This window comes from Balaenoptera ricei, chromosome 19 (assembly GCF_028023285.1).
Source record: "Balaenoptera ricei isolate mBalRic1 chromosome 19, mBalRic1.hap2, whole genome shotgun sequence".
Taxonomy (NCBI): Eukaryota; Metazoa; Chordata; class Mammalia; order Artiodactyla; family Balaenopteridae; genus Balaenoptera; species Balaenoptera ricei.
In genome coordinates, this window is record NC_082657.1 from 17,590,714 (window position 1) to 17,615,520 (window position 24,807).

General features: G+C 39.4%; 1 protein-coding gene across 1 annotated transcript; it reads right to left on the bottom strand.

Moving 5' to 3' along the window:
- Positions 1 to 634: 634 nt before the first annotated feature.
- PDCD2L (programmed cell death 2 like) lies at positions 635 to 24,123 on the bottom strand. Its single transcript, XM_059904195.1, has 7 exons — positions 24,001 to 24,123; positions 23,721 to 23,887; positions 23,505 to 23,565; positions 21,830 to 22,203; positions 20,763 to 20,873; positions 16,553 to 16,701; positions 635 to 1,088 (listed from the first exon to the last, which is right to left on the bottom strand). The coding sequence occupies exons 1-7, from the start codon at positions 24,106 to 24,108 to the stop codon at positions 958 to 960; spliced, it is 1,101 nt and encodes a 366-aa protein (XP_059760178.1). The 5' UTR covers positions 24,109 to 24,123; the 3' UTR covers positions 635 to 957.
- Between the last annotated feature and the right edge of the window lie 684 nt (positions 24,124 to 24,807).

Below are 24,807 nucleotides of genomic sequence, written 5' to 3' on the forward strand. Positions count from 1 at the left end.
CCAGTTTCCTCATCCATGCAGGCAAACAGCAGGTCTGTACACAGCTGGTGGAGGTGTTTTCATGCTGCTGTCAAGGGGTAGCAGAATGGAAGCAGCTGATAACATAAAAACTAAATGGAGAAAGGGGAGATTGGACAGGTAGACAGCTGGATGGAAGGACAATGTCCAGAAGAGAGAAAGGGCCCCCTTCCTGTGATGCTTTAGGGGCAGGAGGTGAGGGCGGAGAGCCTGGGGTGGGGGAACACCAGGCAGGTCTAAACAGCTCATGTCACAGGGCAGGAGCCTCAAGCAGCTGGAGCAGCTCCAGTAGTTTGCTCTGTCAGCATCCAGGGACGGCAAAAGTGCCGAGGCTGCAGGGGTAGTACGTGGCTGGCTGCGCTCATGGCTCTCCAGCTGCTCTCCCTCCTAGAACCCACCGGTCTGCTAACATAGGATCACCTGCCCTCTGGGCTACAGAGGAGCCACATTCTGAGCTGCCACTGTGGACACAAGCCACTGACCCTAGAAGGGTTAACCAGCCCAAAGCTGGGAGGTTCTAGTCCTGGCTCCAGACCCATCAGGGGTGCCAAAAAGCAAAAAAGAAACAAGAAACAAGAGCTAATAAATTGTGAGTCAAAATGAGGCAAAAACACAATTTAAACATTAAAATTTGCTTTAATTTATATAAACAAAAGGAAAGGGCTTCCCAGGTGGCATAGTGGGTAAGAATCCGCCCTGGTCCAGGAAGATCCCACATGCCGCAGAGCAACTAAGCCCATGGGCCACAACTACTGAGCCTGTGCTCTAGAGCCCATGCTCCACAACAAGAGAAGCCACCGCAATGAGAAGCCCGCGCACTGCAATGAATAGTAGCCCCCACTCTCCGCAACTAGAGAAAGCCCACGTGCAGCAACAAAAACCTAACGTAGCCAAAAATAAATAAAAACAGACAAACAAAAAAACACAAAAGGAAGTGCACTACTTAAATAATAATTCATCTGGGTCCTCTTGGATAATACAAAATTCTTCCACGGGAGTCTGATGATTTTGAGGCCAGCAACTCTTCTCACATGTGTAAATTAGAATGGTTCCGAATTCCACAGAAAGACCTGAAAAATACAACATATTCAGGATTCCAGCAAAGAGAAAACTCATGAGATACACTCAATATTCAAAGTTTGCCCTGTTTAGGGAAAGCATCTTAGGAACTTGTGTAGAAATCAGCGATTTTTAGAACATGGCTGCTTTCAGCTGCCGATGCTGGCCTTCAGCTGCAACATCTCCAGCCTCCAGCCAACCCTGCTCACTTCAGACTGGTCCCCACAATCTGAATTGGCTCTGGCCAGTCCATCCTGTTACTAAAGGCAGTGGTTTTTGTATACCGACAGACTCCCTCAGTTTGTCTCACGTCTGAAGTCAAGGGGAGATTCTGTCAGCAACCAAAGACCTCTGTTCAGTCCTGAATGGCAGGTTTTTCTTCCAATTCCAGGGCTTGTTCCTGTACTTGGTGCTCCTAAGTGTATAGTCATACCACCCCTTAGATTGTCTAGTTGGTGAATATATTGTGCAGTGTTAAGTACATCACACCCTCAAAGCTGTTTGCCCATTTTGTCTTTATTTCAAAAATCTGAACAAATGGCTAGCATATACTTGAACTCTTGGTGAAATTTAAATGTTAATAAAATAGTATACCCATCAAAAAAAAAAAAAAAATTCAAAGTTTGCTTAGTGGATGGAGCCCAGACTCTGGAACAAGATTGCCTGAGTTTAAACCACAGCTCTACCACCCTGAGCAAGCAATTTCACCTCTATGTTATAATGACTATATTTATCATGATGATAAGATTGCTGTAAGGAGGAGTAAATAAGCCAATACATGTAAGGTACTTAGAACAGAGCCTGGCACATCTTAAGTGTTAACTGTTAAACAAAAAGGTTAAGCAATTAGAAGATAATACAAAGGAAGGAAAAAGATGGCTCAATATCAGGATAATTGGCGTTGCCACAGGGAGTGATTCTACCTTACACACTGAAAAAATAATTACTTAAAGCAAAAACAGTGCTCACTAGTTTTCAGTCACAATACAGTTGCAGTATTCCTATAAAAAGTGACTGCTGATTGCAAAAATAACACAGATTTATCAGTAAAATATACTATTTTTTAAAAAAATGTTTATTTATTTATGTGGCTGCATTGGGTCTTAGTTGCGGCATGTGAGATCTTTAGTTGTGGCATGCAAACTCTTAGATGCGGCATGTGGGATCTACTTCCCTGACCAGGGACCGAACTCAGGCCCCCTGCATTGGGAGCACAGAGTCCCAGCCACTGGACCACCAGGGAAGTCCCAGTAAAATATACTTTGAAAATAAACAAAAAATCTCAATTAGACTTCAATACAAATGTCTAGACTATCTGACATTGAAGACCATTTTAAAATACGTCACACTGACAGAACACTACCTCCAAGAAAGGATACAGGCAAAAAGTAGAAAATAAATCCTAAGAATTTATAGAAGTTTATTGATGGATGGAGCCACGAAGAATGTCATCAAGAGAACATGAGCAACAAGAACTCCTGCTGAAATCAGAACAGGAGAACAGGAGTCAAAAGGAGGAGCTGGGCAACTGGTTTGCAGCAGCAAAAGAAAAATACTTTTTAAAAATGCAGACAGCAATAATGGAAAGAAAATCAAAGACAGTACAAAGAAAGGCCAAAATAGAGCTGATTTTGAAAAAATAATGTGGTGAATTTGAGATAATTCCCAACTAGAATGGGCAACAGGCAGTTTTCAGAGGGCATTAGAAAGCTGAAACTCAGTACTAGTAACCACCAGGAGGGGCAAGAAGGAGGTGTAAGAAATTAGATAGAATAAAACACCAAGTAGCTGAGTATTATACATGAGTCCAGAGACCTGCCACATTTGGGGGATGAGGGAAGGGGAGGAGAAAGACACAGAATATGGAGATCAAAACAGTCCCATTACACATCCAATGAAAAACATCAGAAACCACAAGAAACAGAAAAGACAGGTGAAACTTAATTACAGGTAGAAAAGAAAGGCTTGAGAGAATCTCAATGAATGTAGAGGGAAAGGGAAAAGCATGCATTTGAGAGGAGAAAGGTGACCAAAGCAACTGGTGTTGCTTCCGTAGAAAAGCTACAAATTCAATAGAAAAGATACCCAGAAATAAAAAGGAAGAAAAACTAAATATATAGGTCGGAAGACCTATCCTGTCCCACAATAAAAGGATTACAGAACAATTGGACGGCAAGACATATGTTAGTTCAGTGCCCGGACTTCATAAATAAAGAAAATTCTACAGGCATCCTAGCATAAATGTTAGTTACAAAGGTGGCGGGTGGGGGAAATTAGTCCACCCTCAGACTTCTACAAAGCAACATTCAATGCCAAAACGTACTTCCTGGTGAGACGCAGCCATGGGAGATGACAGGAGGTACCAGATAAAAGGACTGGCGGGGCTCTCACTGTTGACAGCATGGGCGATTACAAAGTTTTGAAGAAAGAAAGTGGGGCTTTAGAACTTTATACATAAGTTGTCCTTCAAATATAAAGGCAAACCAGCACACACATTCTAAAGTAAGAACAACACCTACGAGCCCTCTTTGAGGCTATTACTTGATAGATTCCAGCTAGGAGAGAACAGTCAAAATAAAGAATTCATAGGCTAAACAGCTGTGAGAATTATGGCTATAGAATACAGACTTATAAACCTTGATAAAGCAAAAATGATACTAAAATATTTGGAGATGGAGTAGGGTATACATTTCCTTATCTATTATAGTAAAGGAGCCAAATGCATACTATTCAAAATTATAATACGGAATGAATATAATTCTCTTAATTTCAAAGGATCTTTTAGAAACTAGGGCCTCTTGAATAAAGAACCCGTTACCTAGAAACTTCCCTGGTGGCACAGTGGTTAAGAATCTGCCTGCCAATGCAGGGGACACGGGTTCGAGCCCTGCTCTGGGAAGATCCCACAGGCCACGGAGCAACTAAGCCCGTGCACCACAACTACTGAGCCCACGTGCCACAACTAGAGACCCTGTGTGCTACAACTACAGAGCCCATGCATTCTGGAGCCCACGCGCAGCAACTACTGAGCCCACGTGCCACAAGAGAGAAGCCCATGCACCGCAACAAAGATCCCGAGTGCCGCAACTAAGACCCGATGCAGCCAAAAAATAAATATTAAAAAAAAATTTTTTTTCCTCCATTAAACCTAATTGTTATAATTATCACTTTGCTGTCATAATTGTTGTTCCTGTCATCCTTATAAGGATCACCAAAGGCATTATGAGTTTGTGCAGCTGCTTACACGGTGTTTTTCTTAATTAAAATATGATTCCCATGCCATAAAATTTACCATTTTAAAGCTACAGTTCATTGGTTTTAGCATATTCACATAGTTATACAAACATCTCCACTATCAGATTCCAGAACATTTTCATCACCCCAAAAAGACACCCCAGGCCCATACCCGTTAGCAGTCACTCCCCATTCTCTCCTGCCTCCAGGTACAAGCAACCACTAATCTTCTGTTTCAATGGATTTGCCTATTATGGACATTTCATATAAATGGAATCATATAATTTTTAGCCTTTTGTGTCTGGCTTCTTTCACTTAGCATAATGTTTTCAAGGCACAACTATTTGTAGCACATTTATCATGTAGTACTTCCTTTCTTTTCATGGCAGAATAATACTCATTGGAGACACCACATTTTGTTTGTACACTGATTTGTTGATGAACATTTCAGCTACTTCCACTTTTTGGTTATTTTGAATAATGCTGATACGAGCATTTGTATACAGGTTTTGGTGTACATATGTTTTCAATTCTTTTGGGTGGAATTGCTAGGTTACAAAATGACGTTTTTAACAATAATATTTGCAAAAGTTTTCCAAAATTTTGTACCAGATTTTGCAAAAGATGCCGGGACATCAACAACCTCCTATGTGGCTGATGGCAACAGAAACTGGTAGATACCTACCATGCAACAATTTGCTAACATGACTTAAATAATACTTGTATACACAGCTATTAAAAAGAACTCAAGGGCTTCCCTGGTGGCGCAATGGTTGAGAATCTGCCTGCCAATGCAGGGGACACGGGTTCGAGCCCTGGTCTGGGAAGATCCCACATGCCGCGGAGCAACTAGGCCTGTGAGCCACAATTACTGAGCCTGCGCGTCTGGAGCCTGTGCTCCGCAACAACAGAGGCCGCGATGGTGAGAGGCCCGCGTACCGCGATGAAGAGTGGCTCCCACTTGCCGCAACTAGAGAAAGCCCTCGCATAGAAACGAAGACCCAACACAGCCATAAATAAATAAATAAATAAATAAATAAAATTAAAAAAAAAAAACAAACAAACATGGAGCTGGATCTTAAAAAAAAAAAAAAAAAAAAAAAAGAACTCAAAGGGACTTCCCTGATGGCACAGTGGTTAAGAATCTGCCTGCCAATGCAGGGTTCACGGGTTCAAGCCCTACTCTGGGAAGATCCCACATGCCACGGAGCAACTAAGCCCATGTGCCACAACTACTGAGCCTGCGCTCTACAGCCCGTAAGCCATAACTTCTGAGCCCACGTGCCACAGTTACCGAGGCCTGTGCACCTAGAGCCCATGCTCCACAACAAAAGAAGCCACCGCAATGAGAAGCCCGCACACCATAACGAAGAGTAGCCCCCGCTCGCCACAACTAGAGAAAGTCCACACACAGCAACGAAGACCCAACGTGGTCAAAATAAATAATTAAATAAATTTGTTAAAAAAAAAAAAAAAAGAACGCAAAAAAATAGGATTAGACAGGCACTTTTTCAACCTGATGAGAGCATTTACAAAAAACTTACAGTTAACAAGTTAACAAGTTACCTAACGATTAAAGACTGACTGCTTTACTCCTATGATCAGAAATATGACAAGGATGTCTGCTCTCATATTTACATTCAACATTGTACTGAGGTTCTAGTCAGTGCAGTAGGCAAAAAGAAAAAGAAGAAGAAAAGAAAAGAAAAAGAAAAGACAGCCAGCTAAGGAAAGGAAGAAGTAACCGTCTTCATCCCCAAACAATATGATTGTCTATGTTCAAAACCTGATGTAGTCAACAAAATAATCAATAGAACAGTTGCAGGGCACAAGATCAGTATACAAAAATCAACTGTGGAAATAATGTCAAGGAACATGGCAGAGTAGGAACCTCTAGGAATCTGACCTTCCACTAAAGCAGCTACTGAGCTGGAAGAACTATCTGAAACTATCTATGTTGGAACTCTGGAGTCTAGTGAAACACTTCATCATCTAGTAAGAGCTCGATTAAGACACTGGTAAGTTTTAGAGATTTCCCTTCTTTCATTTAGCAACTAGCTCCAAGACCATATCCAAGAAGCTCAACAAACTTCAAGCAGCAAAAACTCAAGAGATCCACACCAGACACACGGTAGTCAAATGTTAAATTGACAAACTGTTAAAACTCAAAGACAAAAGGGTAACTTTGAAAGCAGCAAGACAGAAGTAACTAGTTACATATAAGATAGCCTCAATAAGATTTAACAGTTGATTTCTCAGAAACCATGAAAGCCAGGAGGCAACAGGATGACACATTTCGTCCTAAAAGACTGTAAATAAAGAATTATGTATCTGTCAAAACTATCTTTCAAAATTGAAGGAGAATTAAGATATTACCAGATTTTTTTTTTTTTTTTTTTTTTTTTAAAGCTGAGGGAGTTCATAACAGTAGATTTGCCCTGTGAGAAATGCTAGGGGCTTCTCTGCTGGCACAGTGGTTAAGAATCCACCTGCCAATGCAAGGTACATGGGTTCGATCCCTGGCCTGGGAAGATCTCACATGCCGCGGAGCAACTAAGCCCATGTGCCACAACTACTGAGCCTGCGCTCTAGAGCCCGTGAACCACAACTACTGAGCCCGCGTGCCACAACTACTGAAGCCTGCACACGTAGAGTGCATGCTCTGCAATAAGAGAAGACACTGCAATGAGAAGCCCGTGCACCACAATGAAGGGTAGCCCCCACTCACTGCAACTAGAGAAGGCCCATGCGCAGCAACAAAGACCCAACACATAGCCAAAAATAAAAACAAATAAATAAATAAATAAATTTATATATATAAAAAAAATAAATGCTAAAAGGAGTTCTCCAGGTTGAAATTAAAGGATACTAGACAGTAACTCAAAAACAGGAAAAATAAAAAACTTCATAAAGGACAGCTTTATTATACTTCTGGTTTAGTTTGTAACTTCTTTCTCCTATACAATTTAACAAGCAAATGCATAAAATAGTAATTATGAATCTATGTTAAGAGACATACAAGGTATAAAGATATAATCTGTGATGTTAACAATATAAAAGGAAAAGAATAGAGGTGTATATAGAAGTAGAAGTGTTTGTATAATATTGAAAGAAAGTTGGTATTATTCAAACTAGGTTGCTAAAATTTTAAGACGTTAATTGCAAAGTAATCACTAAGTAAAATACCAAAAAATACAGTAAGTTCCCTACATATGAACCTTCAAGTTGTGAACTTTCAAAGATGCGAATATGTGTTCCATCAACATCAGGCGTGAGTGAAATTGCAGATTGCCCTCCATTTCCTATTGCTGACGATCCTTCAGCTCTACTATCTCCCACCTCCTCTCCCTCCTCCAGTCAGTATCTCCTCTTGCCTGGTCACTAAATGCCAGCCTCTATATGCCAGCTGTTGTACTGTACTACTGTACTTTTCAAGGTACTGTAAGATTTTAAATGTTTTCTTTATTTTTTGTGTTTGTTTGTTTTTTATGTATTATTTTTGTGAAAAGTATTACAAACCTATTACAGTATAGTACTATATAGCAGATTGTGTTAGTTGGGTATCTAGGCTAACTTTGTTGGACTTACGAACAAGTTGGACTTACAAACATGCTCTCAGAAAGGAGCTCATTCGTATGTAGGAGACTTACTGTATACACACAATGTAAGAAGGGAATCTAAATGGTATACTACAAAAAAATCACCTAAATACCAAAAAAAAGGCAATAATGGAAGAACTGAGGAACAAAAATATTATAAGACATACAGAAAATAGCTAAATGGCTGAAGTAAATCCTTTATCAGTAATGACATTAAATGTACATGGATTAAACTTTCCTATTTAAAAAAAAGCATTGACAGATAGGATATAACAAAATAATAAAATAAGACTAATCTATACACTATTAGAAATACTCTCTTTAGATAATAGGGACATAAAGAGGATGAAAGCAAAAGGATAGAAAAAGATATGCTAGGCAAACAGTAACTAAAAGAGAGCTAGGTTGGCTATCTTATTGTTAGACAAAACTTCAAATAAAAAAATGGTTACAAGAGACAAACAGGGACATTATGTGTTGATAAAAGGTTCAATAGGGCAAGAAAATATAATAATTATAAACATATAAGCTTCTATGTGCAGAGACCCTAAATATGTGAAGCAAAAATTGACAGATTTAAAGAGAGAAATAGACAGTGCTACAATAATACTTGACATCAATAACTCACTTATAATAATAAATAAAACAACCAGACAGAAGATCAATAAGGAAACAGAAGGTTTGACAATGCAATAGTTTGACAACTGGAACTAACAGACACATACAGAACACCCCACTTAACACCACATTCTTTTCAAGTGTACATAGAACATCTCTGGGATATACCATAAGTCTCAATTAATTGAAGAAGACTTACCTCATACTAAGTATCTTTACTGATGACAATGAAATGAAACTAGAAATCAATAACAGGACAAAAACTGGAAAATTCACAAATACGTGAAAAGTAAACAGAACACTTTTAAACAACCAATGGGTCAAAAAAGAAATCACAAAGGAAATTAGACAATACTTTGAGACAAATGAAAATGAAAGCACAACATACCAAACCTTATGAGATGCAGTGAAAGCAGTACTAAGAGGAAATTTTCAGATATAAACACACACAATAAAAACAAAGAAAGACCTCAAATCAATGACCTTAATGGTCTATACCCTAAGGAACTAGAAAAAGACCAAACTATCAAAGCCAGCAGAAGAATGGAAAAAATAAAGGCTAGAGCAGAATTTTTTTTTTAATGGAGAATATAAAAACAATAGAGAAAAACCTACAGAACCAAAAGTTTGTTCTTTGTAAAGATCAACAAAATTGACAAATCTTTAGCTAGAATGACTAAGAAAAAGAGAAGACTCAAATTACTAAAACCAGAAATGAAAGTAGAAACATTGGGACTTCCCTGATGGCCCAGTGGTTAAGAAACTGCCTGCCAATGCAAGGGACACAGGTTCGAGCCCTGGTCCGGGAAGATCCCACATGCCGTGGAGCAACTAAGCCCATGCGCCACAACTACTGAGTCTGCGCTCTAGAGCCCTCGAGCCACAACTACTGAGCCCACGTGCTACAACTACTGAAGCCCGTGCTCCACAACAAGAGAAGCCACTGCAATGAGAAGCCCGCACACCACAACGAAGAGTAGCCCCCACTCGCTGCAACTAGAGAAAGCCCGTGTGCAGCAACGAAGACCCAACACAGCCAAAAATTAAAAAAAAAAAAAGTATAAACATTAAGACAAATTTTATAGAAATAAAAGATTATAATAATCTTTTATGCCTATATATAATAAAAGATTATATATGAACAGTTGTATACCAACAAATTGAATAACCTAAAAGAAATGGATAAACTCCTAGAAACATGCAATCTACCAAAACTGACCCAAGAAGAAACAGAAAATTTGAATAGACCTATAGCAAGGAAATTGGATGAGTAATCAAAACCCTCCCAGTAAAGAAAAGCCTAGGAGCTTCCCCGGTGGCGCAGTGGTTAAGAATCCGCCTGCCAATGCAGGGGACACGGGTTCAAGCCCTGGTCCGGGAAGATCCCACGCCCGCACACCACAATGAAGAGTAGCCCCCACTCACCGCAACTAGAGAAAGCCTGTGCACAGCAACGAAAACCCAACACAGCCAAAGATAAATAAATAAAATAAATAAATTTATAAAGAAAAGCCAAGGACTAGAGGATATAACTAGTACATGTTACAAAACATTTAAAGAAGAATACACACCAATCCTTCTTTAAGTCTCCCAAAAAATTGAATAGAAGGGACTACTTACTCATTCTCTGAGGCTAGTATTATCCTAATACCAAAGCCAGACAGAGATATTAAAAGAAAACTACAAACCAATATCCCTTATACGGATGCAAAAATCCTCAACAAAATACTAGCAAACCAAATCCAGGAGCTTATAAAAAGGTTTATATGCTATGATCCAATGGGATTTATCCCAAAAATGGAAAGATGTTTAAACATACCAAAATCAATATAATATACCACATTAACAGAATCCATAGAATTACCATGATCATCTCAATTGATGCAGAAAAAAAGCATTTGACAAAATTCAATACTCTGTAGTGATAAAAATCACTCAATAAACTAGGAATAGAAGGTAAATTCCTCAGTCTGAAAAAGGCCATACATATGAAAAACTCACAGCTAACTTAATACTCAATGGTGAAAAACTAAAAGCTATTCCCCTAAGACCAGGAACAAGTAAAGGATGCCTACTTTTGCAACTTCTGTTCGATACAGAAGTTCTATATAGAGCGACTGGACAAGAAAAATAAAAGGCATACAAATCAGAAAGAAGGAAGTAAAATTATCTCTACTGGGGACTTCCCAGGCGGCCAGTGGGTAAGACTCCGTGCTCCCAATGCAGGAGGCCTGGGTTTGATCCCTGGTCAGGGAACTAGATCCCACATGCATTCCACAACTAAGAGTTCACATGCCGCAACTAAGAAGCCCACATGCTGCAACTAAGAAGCCTGCATGCCGCAACTAAAGATCCTGCATGTCGCAACAAAGATACTGTGTGCTGCAACTAAGACCCAGCCCAGCCAAAATAAACATTTTAAAAATAAAAAAATAAAAATTATCTCTCTTGCAGATGATCTGATCTTTTTTTTCCAAGAATGCTTGTTTTTTTAAATTTATTTCTTTTTAATTTACTTACTTACTTATTTATTTTTGGCTGCATTGGGTCTTTGTTGCTGTGCGTGGGCTTTCTCTATTTGCAGCGAGTAGGAGCTACTCTTTTTTTTCTTTCTTTTTTTTTAATTTTATTGTTTATTTTTTTGGCTGCATTGGGTCTTCATCGCTGCACGTGGGCTTTCTCTAGTTGCGGCAAGCGGGGGCTACTCTTCATTGCAGTGCACAGGCTTCTCATTGCGGTGGCTTCTCTTGTTGCAGAGCATGGGCTCTAGGCACACGGGCTTCAGTAGTTGAAGCGCGCGGGCTTCAGTAGTTACGGCACATGGGCTCTAGAGTGCAGGCTCAGTAGTTGTGGTGCACGGGCTTAGTTACTCCGCAGCATGTGGGATCTTCCCAGACCACGGATTGAACCCGTGTCCTCTGTGTTGACAGGCGGATTCTTAACCACTGCACCACCAGGGAAATCTGACAGGGGGCTACTCTTCGTTGCGGTGCATGGGCTTCTCATTGAGGTGGCTTTTCTTGTTGAGGAGCACGGGCTCTGGGCGCGCAGGCCTCAGTAGCTGCAGCATGTGGGCCCTACAGTGCACGGGCTTCAGTAGTTGTGGCACGCAGGCTCTAGAGTGCAGGCTCAGAAGTTGTGGCGCACGGGCTTAGTTGCTCCACAGCATGTGGGATCTTCCCGGACCAGGGCTCGAACCCGTGTCCCCTGCATTGGCAGGTGGATTCTTAACCACTGCGCCACCAGGGAAATCCCAAGAATGCTTGTTTTTATTTTGTCTTTGTCTCCATGCTTACATTTCCACACTAACAGATCAAAGTCAAATTATCTGCAACTCAAATATTCATATTAGAATAATGATAACAGAATTTCTGACCACAAAGATTCAGTGTTTCATCTTGATGTTTTCTAATCAGAATTGTTTAAAAAATACCTAGAACTCACCAGTTCCTAGGATAGTTACCAGAAAGTGACAAATTTTTTTTTTTTTTTTGGCTGCACCCCACAGCATGCAGAACTTCCCCAAGGAGGGATCAAACCCGTGCCCTTAAGCACGGAGTCTTAACCACTGGACCACCAGGGAAGCCCCCGAAACTGACAAATTTAAAGAAACAAAAATAGTAGACAATCCTGCAAGTGATTTTAGTTGTTGCTATATTTTGTCCCAGGAACAAGTTACCTCTTAGAAAAACTACTCCAAGATCAAAGCCTGAAATGATTTTCAGTATAGTAAAAATTACGTTATTATAATGTCCATACACCTAATGATGTAGGTAAAGAGAAAAAGTGATCTCTTCTTATGTGTTTAAAGCGATTCAAAAGAAATATATAAAGGACCTAAGAAATCAGGTTAGATCTGAAATACAGTAGGGAATACAAAAAGCAAACAATTTTCCTTGTTTCTGATTGTAGAAGAGAAGTAGGCCATGGTAAACAAATATGTCACATGACAAGGTATGTTCATGTTAAGAACACTTCCATAACCACAGAAGAAAGGTTTACTGATTGTTGAAATAAAAGAGGAAATGGATATGATGTACCTTAGGTAATTACTGGTAAACTGGAAAAAGATAATGCTGACATAAAAATGCCCTCATTGCAGATATTATACGAGTGACTATGGCAGTTGTGCAAAGAGACAGAAGCCATTACTTCTCAACTGTATATGATTATGCCAAACATGTGCTTTGGTCAACTCATAATCTTAAGAGACAGAATTTCTGCTTCTAAAATTAAACCATGCTAACCTTTTAGAAAATATTGTACAATGAATAAACATGTTTTGTGAATTCGATGAGTAGAGGGAATATTTTCATGTCTGTTCTAAAAGTACTTTAGATACACATAAGAATACTCAATGGTCATAAAGATCAAATGTAATCAGCCACCATCCCATGTAAAATCATTACATTTAGCAAATACTAATATGTGTGTGTGTATATATATAAAATATATATTAGTAAATACAGATAATCTGATCTTATATGTAGAAAATCCTAAAGAATCCACACCAAAAAATTTGGTTTTGAACACTTGTCTCTGTTGTTTTTATATTATCCTTTAAGATCTCTGCTCTAGCCTTTATTCTTCCCTTTCTTCTGTGAGTTTTGGTTGGTTGGTCTTCTTTTTCTAGTTCCTTAAAAGGTAAACAGGTCATTGATTTGAGATTTTTCTTTGTTTTCAATGTATGTGTTTACAGCTCTAAAAATGACCCAGCAATGCCATTCCCAGGATATACCCAAAAGAACTAAAAACAGGGAGTCAAACAGACATTTGTATACCAATGTTCACAGCAGCATTACTCATAATAGCTAAAGGATGGAAACCCCATCAAGTTAAAGAATTAAAAAAATTTGTATATACATACAATGAACTATAAAAAGGAAGGAAATTTTGATACATGCTACAACATGGACAAACCCTGAAAACACTATGCTAAGTGAAATAAGCCAGACACAAAAGGACAAATGTTGTATGATTCCACTTATATGAGGTATCTGGAATAGGTAAATTCACAGAGACAGAAAGAGATAGAATAGAGGTTACCAGCAACTAGGGGAAGAGAAAATGGGGGGTTAATTCCTTTTTGGGAGTGGGGGAGTAGTTAATTCTTAATGGGTACAGATTTTCTGTTTGGGATAACAAAGAAGTTTTGGAAATAGATAGTGGTGATGGTTACATAACATTGTGAATATACTTAATGCCACTAAACTATACACTTAAGGAAATGGCTAAAATGGTAAATTTTTTTTTTTAACATCTTTGAGTATAATTGCTTTACAATGGTGTGTTAGTTTCTGCTTTATAACAAAGTAAATCAGCTATACATATACATATATCCCCATATCTCTCCCCTCTTGTGTCTCCCTCCCTCCCACCCTCCCTATCCCACCCCTCTAGGTGGTCAGTCACAAAGCACCGAGCTGATCTCCCTGTGCTATGCGGCTGCTTCCCACTAGCTATCCATTTTACATTTGGTAGTGTATATATGTCCATGTCACTCTCTCACTTTGTCCCAGCTTACCCTTCCCCCTCCCCGTGTCCTCAAGTCCATTCTCCAGTAGGTTTGCGTCTTTATTGCTGTCTTGCCCCTAGGTTCTTCATGACCACAAAATGGTAAATTTTAAGTATGTATATTTTACAACACATCTTTTAAAAAATCAATTATATTTAAATATACTAGCAGCAAACATCAGAAATTGAAATTTTTTAAATGCCATTTACAATAGCATAAAAAAGCATTTAATACTTAGAGACAAAACTGAAAAAAGATGTGCAAGACTATACATTGAAAAGTATAAGACCCTGCTGCAAGAAATTAAAGAGAACCTAAATAAATGGAAAGACATATTATGTACATGAGTTGGAAGACTCAACATTAAGATATCAATTCTCCCCACACTGATCCAGAGAATCAATGCAATCCCAATCAAAACCCCAGAATGCCTTTTACTTTTTAAAGAAATTGACAAGCTGATTCTTAAAAACACAGAAATGCAAAGGACTTCGAAGAGTCAAAATACCTTTGAAAAGGAAGAATAAAGCTGCAAGATTGACACTACAAAATTACAAATCCTACAAAGTTACAGTAGTCAAGACAGTGTGGCAGTGGTGTCAAAACAGAAAAACAGATTAATGGAACAGAATGCAGAATAGAGTACACAAATAAATTAACACATATATGGACAACCAATTTTCAACAAAGGTAAAAGATAATCCAGAGAAAGAATAACCTTATCAATAAACGGTGCTGAAACAACTGGATATTCACATGGAAAAGAATGAACTTGATCCATACCTCACACCATATATAAAAGTTAACTCAAAATGGACATAAATCTAAATGTAAAACATAAAACTAGGAAAAAACTAGTGTCCTTGGGCTAGGCAATTATTTCTTAGACAAGACATTAAAAACACGATCCATACAAGAAAAAATTAATCAATTGTCCTTCAAAATTAAAAACTGTTTTTTGAAAGGACACTGTTTAGAGAATAAAAAGACAAGTCATTTTATTCTGACTGGGGGCAGAAAAAGGAATTGTTTTCAAGTGGAGAAACCTGAAACACCAGGTGATCAAGGCTAACATCAACAGTCAATGTATAAAGATGCACCCTTGATATCATGTGTGACATGAAGAAAAAGGCACTTTACCCCTGTGATTTTCCTCTCAATAACCCATAATCTCATTCTGATTATAAGAAAAAAAAATCAGACAAATTCCAATATAGGGGCATCTTACAAAGTAAGTGACCAGTACTCCCCAAAATTGTCAAGGTCTTCAAAAATGAGGAAGTCTGAAAATCCATCACAGGCAAGAGACACAACAACTAAATGCACTGTGGTATCCAGGACAGGCTCTTGGATATCAGGTAAAAATTAAGGAAATCTAAATAAACTATGGATTTTAGTTAATAATGTATTAATACTGGTTCATTAATTGTAACAAAAGTACCATATTAATGTAAAATGTTAATAAAGGGGAAACTGGGTATGAGGTATATGGGACCTCTATGTACTATTTCTTAATTTTTCTGTAAATTGAAAGCTTCTAAAGAATAAAGTCCATACCAAAAAAACAGAAATAAAAAAAGGCAAGCCACAGACTTGGAGAAAATATTTATAAATTATATACTAAAGGACTTGTATCCAGAATAGATACAGAACTCTCAAAATTCAACAAGAAGACAAACTATCCAATTTTTAAAGAGAGAAAATGATTAGAACAGATACTTCACCAAAGAAAACATACAGTGATAAATAAACACATGAAAAGATGCTCAAAATCATTAGTTGTTAGAGAAATGTAAATTAAAACGATGTGACATCACTACACACCTGTGAGACTGGCTAAAATGAAAAAGACAGACCATATCAAGTGTTGCCAAGGATGTGCAACTCTCATGTATTGCTGGTTGGGATATAAGTGGCACAACCTCTTTGGAAGACAGTTTGGCAATGTGTTAAAAAGTGAAACACACACCTACCATACAATTCAACCATTTTTCTCCTAGGTACTTACCGAAAAGCCTATGTCCATATAAAGACTTGTACACAAATGTTCATAGTAACTTTATTTATAATAGCCCCAAATGGAAGCAACACAAGTTTCCTTAAAATAATTCTAATTTCGTTGTGGGGCAACTAAGCCCACACACCACAACTACTGAGCTCACACGCCTCAACAAGAGAGCCCACATGCCGCAAACTACAGAGCCCACATGCTCTGGACCCCACGTTCCACAACTAGAGAGAGAAAACCCACATGCCAAACTAGAGAGAAGCCCGCACGCCTCAACGAAGATCCCACATGCCGCAACTAAGACCTGACGCAGCCAAAAAAAATAAATTTAAAAATAAAATAAATATTTAAAAAATAATAATAATTCTAATTTCCCAAGTTTTCTGTAATATGCTTATATTTTATAAGGAAACAAAAATGAAACAATAGTCTTTCATTTTTAAAATAATTTCAAATTAGTGCTAGAAACCCACAAACTCAAATAAATAAACGGTTTATTACCTAAATTAGCACTTCTGAGCATGCTGACCAGCGCTGGCATAAGCTGAAACTCAAATATCCTTCGGATTCCACAGTGACTGCAGGCTGGGAGCTCAGTGACTTCTGATGTAGGGCAGGTCAAGAAAAGTGGTTCTCCACTCCAGGAATACCTAGAGCAAGGAAATAAAGAACCGTGAATCAGGGTCACGTACAAGTCACATTCCAACATCTAAGAGCACGCTTTGCAAATTTTGTTTCTTTCTTGGAGAGTATCCGGAGCAAAACCAGAGAGCAAAGAAAATCCAAAGGCCCAGAAAACTAGCTGCAAGGTTGTATATCATAGCAAGATATCTGAATTCTTATCAATGGTTACCAAGTCTAGATGAAGGCACTAAAGTTAACGTTGAACTGAATCTAACTAAAACTGCAACAACGCCCAGACTCAGCTCAACTGCAGATTAAAAAGACTCAGCCCCCCACGGTACTGGCCTTACAGAAGAAGGGGCATACACCCCTAAGGAATAAATATTAACTTCAGTATCTACTGTTCTTCAACATACAATTTCCAGTAAACAATTTTTTTAAGTTACTAGATATTCAAAGAAGCAGAAAAAATTGACCCATAAAGAAAGTGAATACCAGGAGATCCGCAGCCAAAATGATGGAATTATCAGACAGATTTTTTTTTTTTAATTTTATCGAAGTATAGTTGATTTACAAAGTTGTGTTTAACTGCTGCTGTACAGCATAGTGACTCAGTTATACATATATATGTATATATTCTTTTTCATATTCTTTTCCATTATGGTTTATCACAGGATACAGAATATAGTTCCCTGTGCTATACAGTAAGACCTTAATCGAAAATACTTTTAAAACCACCACCAGGTTAGGTCTCTCACTTCAATCACTCTTGTACTTTAATATGTGCAGATTCAGTTCTTATTTCATTTTGGGGAAAATTTCCTATTTCATCTTTGAATGTTGTTTTTCATCCATTTGTTGAGTTCTCTATTTTGGACACCAATTATCCTTATAGTAGTTATATTTATCAACCTTCCATAGGTATCACCTTCTCTCTAATTGCTTTGTCTTTTTCTTCTGCATTCACTAGACTTTTACAACTCTTTTCACCACGTCAGTACTTCGATTTTCACCCAAGTCTATTATTTCTAAATTTATTCAATATGTACTGTGTGGCTTGGTTTCTTTAGCAATTCAATTTCCCTTGGCATCTCATAGTTACTTCATTTTCTCAACCTTGAGCTCTTGGGTTTTACTGAATGTATTTTCTTACAAAGTTCTTCTATATCTTGAAAACTCTGCTGGGAATTATGTGTTCTCAGATTATGTTTTCTTCCAGATATGGTTCTTGGCTCATTTTTGTTTGTACTATTCATTTCTTTAATTTTACTGTCGATAATATGATTACAGGAGTGGCATGCCACTTTTCATCTAGCTCATGCTTAAAGGGGGCAACTCTGTTTAGACCACCTGTTTTCTCCAAAACGGTGTGTAGGCTTTCTTACTGATTTCCTGTCTATCTCATATCAGAGGTCTGCTCTTTTCCCCTTCTCCAAGCATATTTTTCATTTCTTCTACTTTTCTGTAGGTGAAGTGGGGTGGGGATATAGTTCTGTAAGACTAGATGCAATCTACTAGAACACCTAGGTTTCACTTTTACTTCTCAGATGGTGTAAAATGTCTTACATGTTGGGAGATCCCATTTTAATGGGGAAGAAATTGCCCTTGACCTCTTTATCATTACTGTAACTAGTCAACAACTTTTGCTTCTGAGAGGCAATTCCTAATTCCCTGCATCATCACCCCACCACACCCAGTTCTCTGGCCAACAGCCCTACAGCAGAAGATACAGATTCTTTTCCTATTTGCTTCTTTCCAGATTCAAGATTATTACTGCAATTCTCAGGATTTTGTGGGCTAATCAGTATATTTTGAAGAGGTGAAAGAAGAAGGCTGTATGGTTAGAACTCACACTAAACCATTCCAGAAATTTCTCTACCTTCCTCTGTGAAAAGTAAATTAATTACAAAAATAAATATTTAAATACATGTGAGGTACCCAGAACTGTATTAGACATTTAGTGATATTATATCCTAAGCTGTCACTCTGAGTTTTATGGTATTAAGTTCCTTTCCTTATTTCAATGCTGATGGAAGGGATTTTCTTTTTTTTTTGGGATTTTCTTTTTAATACTTGTTTTTTTTCCATTTTATTTTTGGCTGACTTTTACCTTTTATATTCATCGTATCAGGTATTAGGGGAGAAAGACCATTTGATTTTACTCTGTCCACTTTATCTGGACCCATTTTTCCAAGTTTTCCCCATGTCATTATTTTTATATACTATAACCTGCTGGGTATGTCATTTCCTCTGAGGCCTCTCTGACATCCTACTTATAATAGCTGTGTTTTATTTTCCTCATTTATCACTTGTGGAAATCATACAACACGTCTATTTATTTTTAACCTCCCTCACTAGAAAGCTAAAGCTATAAAAACATGGACTTTGTGTCATTTCCTGCTGTACCTGCAGCATCTAAAATAGACTCAATAAATATTTGCTGGATGAATGAATATGTTCACTGAATCCTTCCAAACATGCTGTAAAGTAGGTATTAGGCCCATTTTACAGAAGAGAAAATAAAGGTAAAGTCATCTGCCCAAGGCCAAGTCTTCTAAGACCTAAACCAAGGTTCTTTTCAACCGTACCACATTTGAAAAGGTGTTGGCTCCACCAAATACCTACTATACATGGGCACTATGTTTTGCATGAGAGTTATATACTGTCCTTACCGCCAAAGAATTTACAGAAATTAGGTGATTCAGTAGACCCTTGTCCTAAGATGATGAAGAATACATAAATATGCCAGTGCTATTAAGAGATCCTAGGGAATTCCCTGGCGGTCCAGTGGTTAGGACTCTGCACTTTCACTGCCGAGGGCCTGGGTTCGATTCCTGGTTGGGGAATTAAGATCCCACAAGCCACGCAGCACGGCCAATTAAAAAAAAAAACAAAACAAAAAGATCCTAACAGATCTCTGCTTCCCCAAAACATAGCATAGTGGATTTCAAACAACAGCCAGTATTTACGTATATTTTACAGAGTATTTGCCTCATCACCTCATTTAATTCTCATAGGAATCCTATGAAATAGGTAGTTGTATCATCATCCTCACGTTAGAGATGAGGCACTGAGGATAAGAAAGGTTAAGTGACTTGCCCACGGACCCACAGGTAGAAATGGAAGACCTGGGCAATGAACTTCCAAGACCTATGATTTAATATCGTATGAGCACTTGTTACTTACTACAAAGTATTATGTCTTCAATATATGAAACTTATAAAGGAGAATGCACAGGGGAAATAAAATTAAAACTATTATAACTAACAAAGATTTAATTACAAAGATGGAAGTCAAACTGATAAGGACACACTCTGTAGTTCAAGAAAAATCAAGACCCCACACCCCAGATAACAGCCTCCTAAACCCCCATCTCAAGAAGAGCATCAACACTCACCCAATTTCACAAGCCAGAAGCTCAAAACCACTTCTGTTGCCTTCTTTTACTCTCATATCCAAGGGTGACCAAGAACTGCCATTATAAAAATATCCCACAGGAACTTCCCTGGTGGTCCAGTGGGTAAGACTCCGCACTCCCATTGCAGGGGGCCCGGGTTCCATCCCTAGTCAGGGAACTAAGATCCCACATGCATGCTGCAACTAAGAGTCTGCATGCCACAACTAAGAAGCCTGAAAGCTGCAACTAAGAGTCCACATGCTGCAACTAAGAAGCCCGCATGCTGCAACTAAGAAGCCCGCATGCTGCAACTAAGAAGCCCGCATACTGCAACTAAGAGCCCACATGCTGCAACTTAACATGCTGCAACAATGATCCCGTGGGCCGCAACTAAGACCCAGCACAGCCTAAATAAATAAATAAATAAATTTTTTTTTAAAGAAAGAAAAGAGAAAAATTATAAATATTCTATGACCCCAATTATTTTTTTAAAAAAATACACAAAACCTACTTACATGTGTGCATCCAAATGCATAAAAAATAAGTGAACTTAATAAACTAAAATCTTAGCTTCATGGTTTGAGGAATACTGTAGATTTTGGTTTTCTTGTTATACTTTCCTGTGTTTCCCAAACTAATATACATTACTTTTACAATCAAGAAAAACAATTTAAAAAAATGTGCCTTTACCTCAAAATCTGCTCCTGACAAGCAGCAATTCTCTTCATGAATTTGTAAAACATCTTATCTCCACTTTTAATTATGGTCTTCTCATATTTTTCATCACCATCACTAGAAAGACTAAAAAGAGAAGCAAAGAACACTTTTGCCTGTATATATCCAGAGAATTACAGTATTTAGAAAAGTAAACAATTTTTAAAAACTTTACCAAAGTAATATATGCACATAATGTAAATATCATATATTTACTACTTTATAATGAATATCAGTAACCCCCTGCCACCCTTCTCTCAAGCCCTGCTTCCTAGCCATTTTCAACTCTGGATAATTATTTGCAATTTAAAAAGTCATTATGTCCACTGACTCTCTCCATTTCTTTCTCCATTATGGATTATTTTCAAACACCAACACTTCTTCACACACTCCAACAGTATTCTGAAAAAGCTTACAAATGATACAGCTCTGGTAAAGAACCAGGTCAACTCTCCAAATATCCTATTGTAATTCTATTATAATAGCAAAATGATTATTCTTACTTCTTTAGAGGGTTTTCGTTTATAAAGCCTTTCAAGACCTATTCTCTCATTTAACTCCAAAAACCATATGAAGAGATACACCACCCAGATATCAGTATCACTCCCATTTTACAGGGGAGAATTGAGGCTCTGGGAGGGTCTCTGAGGTCCTAGGCCAGTTCTTGAGCCACAGCCAAGAGTCAATAAACAAATGGCATTTTTCTAACTTATCTGTCTCCGTTATACATTTAAAAACAGAAAAGTTAAAGAGATAGTAAACACATCTTGTGTAAATACTTGGTATCCCTAACTTCTGTTTGTTCATTTTCCTGAGGGTCCCTATAAACAGAACAAAGTGTTTTCAAGCTAACTCAAGGGTGGCTGGTAAGATCCCCTTGTCTGTCTCCCTTTCTCATCTGAGAGGCGTGAAGCAGAAAGGTCCTACACACACATGTGCTGCCTGAAAAAGTTTCCCCGGATACGAGGGTAAAACCAAAGGGTACCTACTGTGGCAGCTTCCTGACCAAATCACCTCTCACGCTCAGCAGTACACACTCTCACCTGTGGGAAAGCAACTGTTCCATATCAGTTCCCTCTCTCTGCTGATACTCCCTCAGAAGGCTCTGAGCATGATCTAGACTGACAAAGTCCCTGTAGTCATCCTCGTCAACCACACAGATGTAGTAGGGCAGGAACTGCGGCACCACGGAAGGCAAGGCCACCCCTTCCCCAGGAGGCACAGCAGGAGCAGCACCCGGCACAGCATCCTGCAGGCGGAGGTCTTGGAGCTGGGCAGTCCAGTCTCTGTCTTTGGCACTGCTGGAATCATTTCCAAAATCTGAGATAACCTGTGGTGGAGGCGCCTCCTCACTGTCACTTCCCCAGTCATCTGCACCTTCACACCAATCCTCAGCTGTGAGGCCATTTTCCTGTTTCTGGAAAAATATCCAGTGAATGTGGTTCAAGCACACTTGGGTGATCTCCCCTACTCCCTTGACTTCCTGAGCCACCCATCCCTTCAGCTTCCTGAGGGAGCCTTAACACCAGCACCCCCCGTCCTCCACTCTGGCACACTCTGATTCAACTTCCTGGACCCCGTTTACTCAAAAGCATGTTGGAGGTGACAAATATTGTGTTTTCTTTTCAGGGGCACCATGGCAAATGCAATACGGTGGTTTCTTCAACATCTCTTTCAGCTGTGCTTCATGTATTGCACATGGTAAGAAAGAACTACATTTCCCAGACTCCTAAGCACCTGGGGTCCTAGGTGTGATCAGGGGGTCTGTCTGCGTCTAGAGAGAGACACAAACTTGAGACAGAGTGAAGTGGAAAGAGGGGCCATGAAGCAAAAGGTAGCTGATCTGTAGATGGAGAAAGAGCAAGGCTCTGGAGTCAACAGTTCTGACAAGGGCAGCTTCCATTCACCGGAACACATCTCAGTTTCCTGACTGCAAGAGAGGTTAGCAGCTCCTTGACAGGCCAGTTCTGAGGTGTGGTTCCGGAGGTCATTCCTGGAGTCATCTCCTCCAGGCTATCCAAATAAGTTAGTAAAAACCAAATTTTAAGTCTGTCTCAGCTTTAAAAAGTCAAAGTGCTTTTCTATTATCTGCAATTGAACCCTGACAAATATAGGCAGACACCATCTTTTTATTCCCAGTATTGCTAGTACTGTGCTTGGCACACATTAAGAATTCAGTGTATATATAAAGCAACATTCACAGGCAAAGGGAAGCTGAATTTTGTTCTGCAGCTACCAACTTGCCTGATTTTTTTAATTTAATAAATTCGAGTTTTGTCGTATTAAATGTTTGTTATATACACATATACTTATCACAGTAAGTATATTTACTATAAACACACACATATATAATGATGTGTATGTACACACCCATACTTTTTCCCAAACAGAAAAATCAGTAAGCTGTGTGCTTCCATACCTTCAGTGCATAATTAAAACAACTAACAAGACGTTAAGGAAGTACCATTTTATGGTTCAAATAAAAAGCAAATTGTGGTGTGATGAACTGGGAGATCAGGATTGACATGTATACACTGATGTGTATAAAATGGATGACTAATAAGAAAAAGTAAATAAATAAAAAATAAACATAAAAAAAAGCAAAAACCATTCCCAACTATTTCAAAGAACATGGCTTAAAGTTTGTCTTAAACGAAATTCTGGAAAATACCCTCAAATTACAGCAGATCAGAATATGATAGTCAACAAGCGCTTTACCTGAGCGTCCTGCGTCTCTTTCTCTCGTATTTGCAGGCACTGGGAGCGGAACACCTTCCAACTTCATAGTAAAGAAAAACTGCGGTGAGGAGTCCATCGCCGACTGCCTGCGGACTGACCAGTCCCCTCCGGGTGCGCCGGGTGCTGGCCCCCCACCCCCGCTCCCGCCCACTCGGTATAAAGTCCCGTTGGCAGATCCGGGACTTCCCCGCCTACCTGCGCGCCCTGCCGCTAGCGCACCCCGGGCGGGGGCAAGCGAACACGTGCAGGAGCCGATGAAACGGGGAGCCTTCCAGCGGGCAGTACACCTGCACGACCAGGGCAAGCGGCTGCCTGCAAAGTTCACACACTGGCCTCGGCGCTGCCACGGCGGGCAGGGCGTCCTGAAGGCAAGGGAGGCACTCAGACCCTGACTCTTACCCGAGACCTCGCCCACTCCCTCACCCCGTAGCCCTCACCAGCACCCGCCGACCCCGGCTCCGGCGCCCCACCTCACCGGAACGCCGCCCAGCTTGCTCGCGGTCCAGGCGCCCAGCCCCGTGGGGCAGCCGTGCACTGCAGTATCTCGAAGCCCGAGCAGCACCGGCTTCCGAACGGCCGCCATGACAACGAGGCACCCACGTGAAGAGGCGAACTACGGCAGCCGAGATGGTGCGCCTCTCTGTGCACGCGCACCGCCTACGCCTGCGAGACGGCCCCGCCCCCTTCAGACCGTTTCCGGGGAAACAGTTTGGAGCCCTGAGGTGAAAATCCAGGAGCGGTAAGGCTTCTTGGCTCGTAGTGCGCGCTGCTAAAGGAAGTTGGCATCCTCTACTGTGAACTAGTCTTGCCAAAAAGTTTTATCTAAAGTAAGTGGGATATGGGACTTCTCTGGCGGTCCAACGGTTAAGGCTACGCGCTTCCACTGCAGGGGGCGCGGATTGGATCCCAGATGGGGGGAACTAAGATCCCGCATGCCATTCGGTGCGTGAAAAATAAATAAATAAATAAAATAAAATAAGTTGGATAATAGTACTGTCGTTAACAAGCCCCTCCCCCCAAAAAGGAAAAAACAAAGTCCTAAATTTTTATTTATTTATTTATTTATATTATTATTTTTTAAATTTTTATTGGAGTATAGTTGATTTACAATGTGGTTAGTTTCAGGTGTACAGCAAAGTGAATCAGTTATACATATACATATACATATATCCACTCTTTTTTTTTTTTTTAAGATGCTTTTCTCATATAGGCCATTACAGAGTATTGAGTAGGGTTCCCTGTGCTGTACAGTAGGTTCTTATTAGTTATCTATTTTATAAAT

Excerpts from the sequence above, each read along its gene's own strand:
- PDCD2L (XM_059904195.1), bottom strand. The coding sequence starts at position 24,108 with ATGGCGGCCGTTCGGAAGCCGGTGCTGCTCGGGCTTCGAGATACTGCA. Across the intron at positions 16,702-20,762 it reads TGTCAGGAGCAGATTTTGAG|GTATTCCTGGAGTGGAGAAC; the intron begins GTAAAGGCACAT and ends TCCTTGCTCTAG. Across the intron at positions 1,089-16,552 it reads GCTCAGAAGTGCTAATTTAG|GTCTTTCTGTGGAATTCGGA; the intron begins GTAATAAACCGT and ends TGTATTTTTCAG.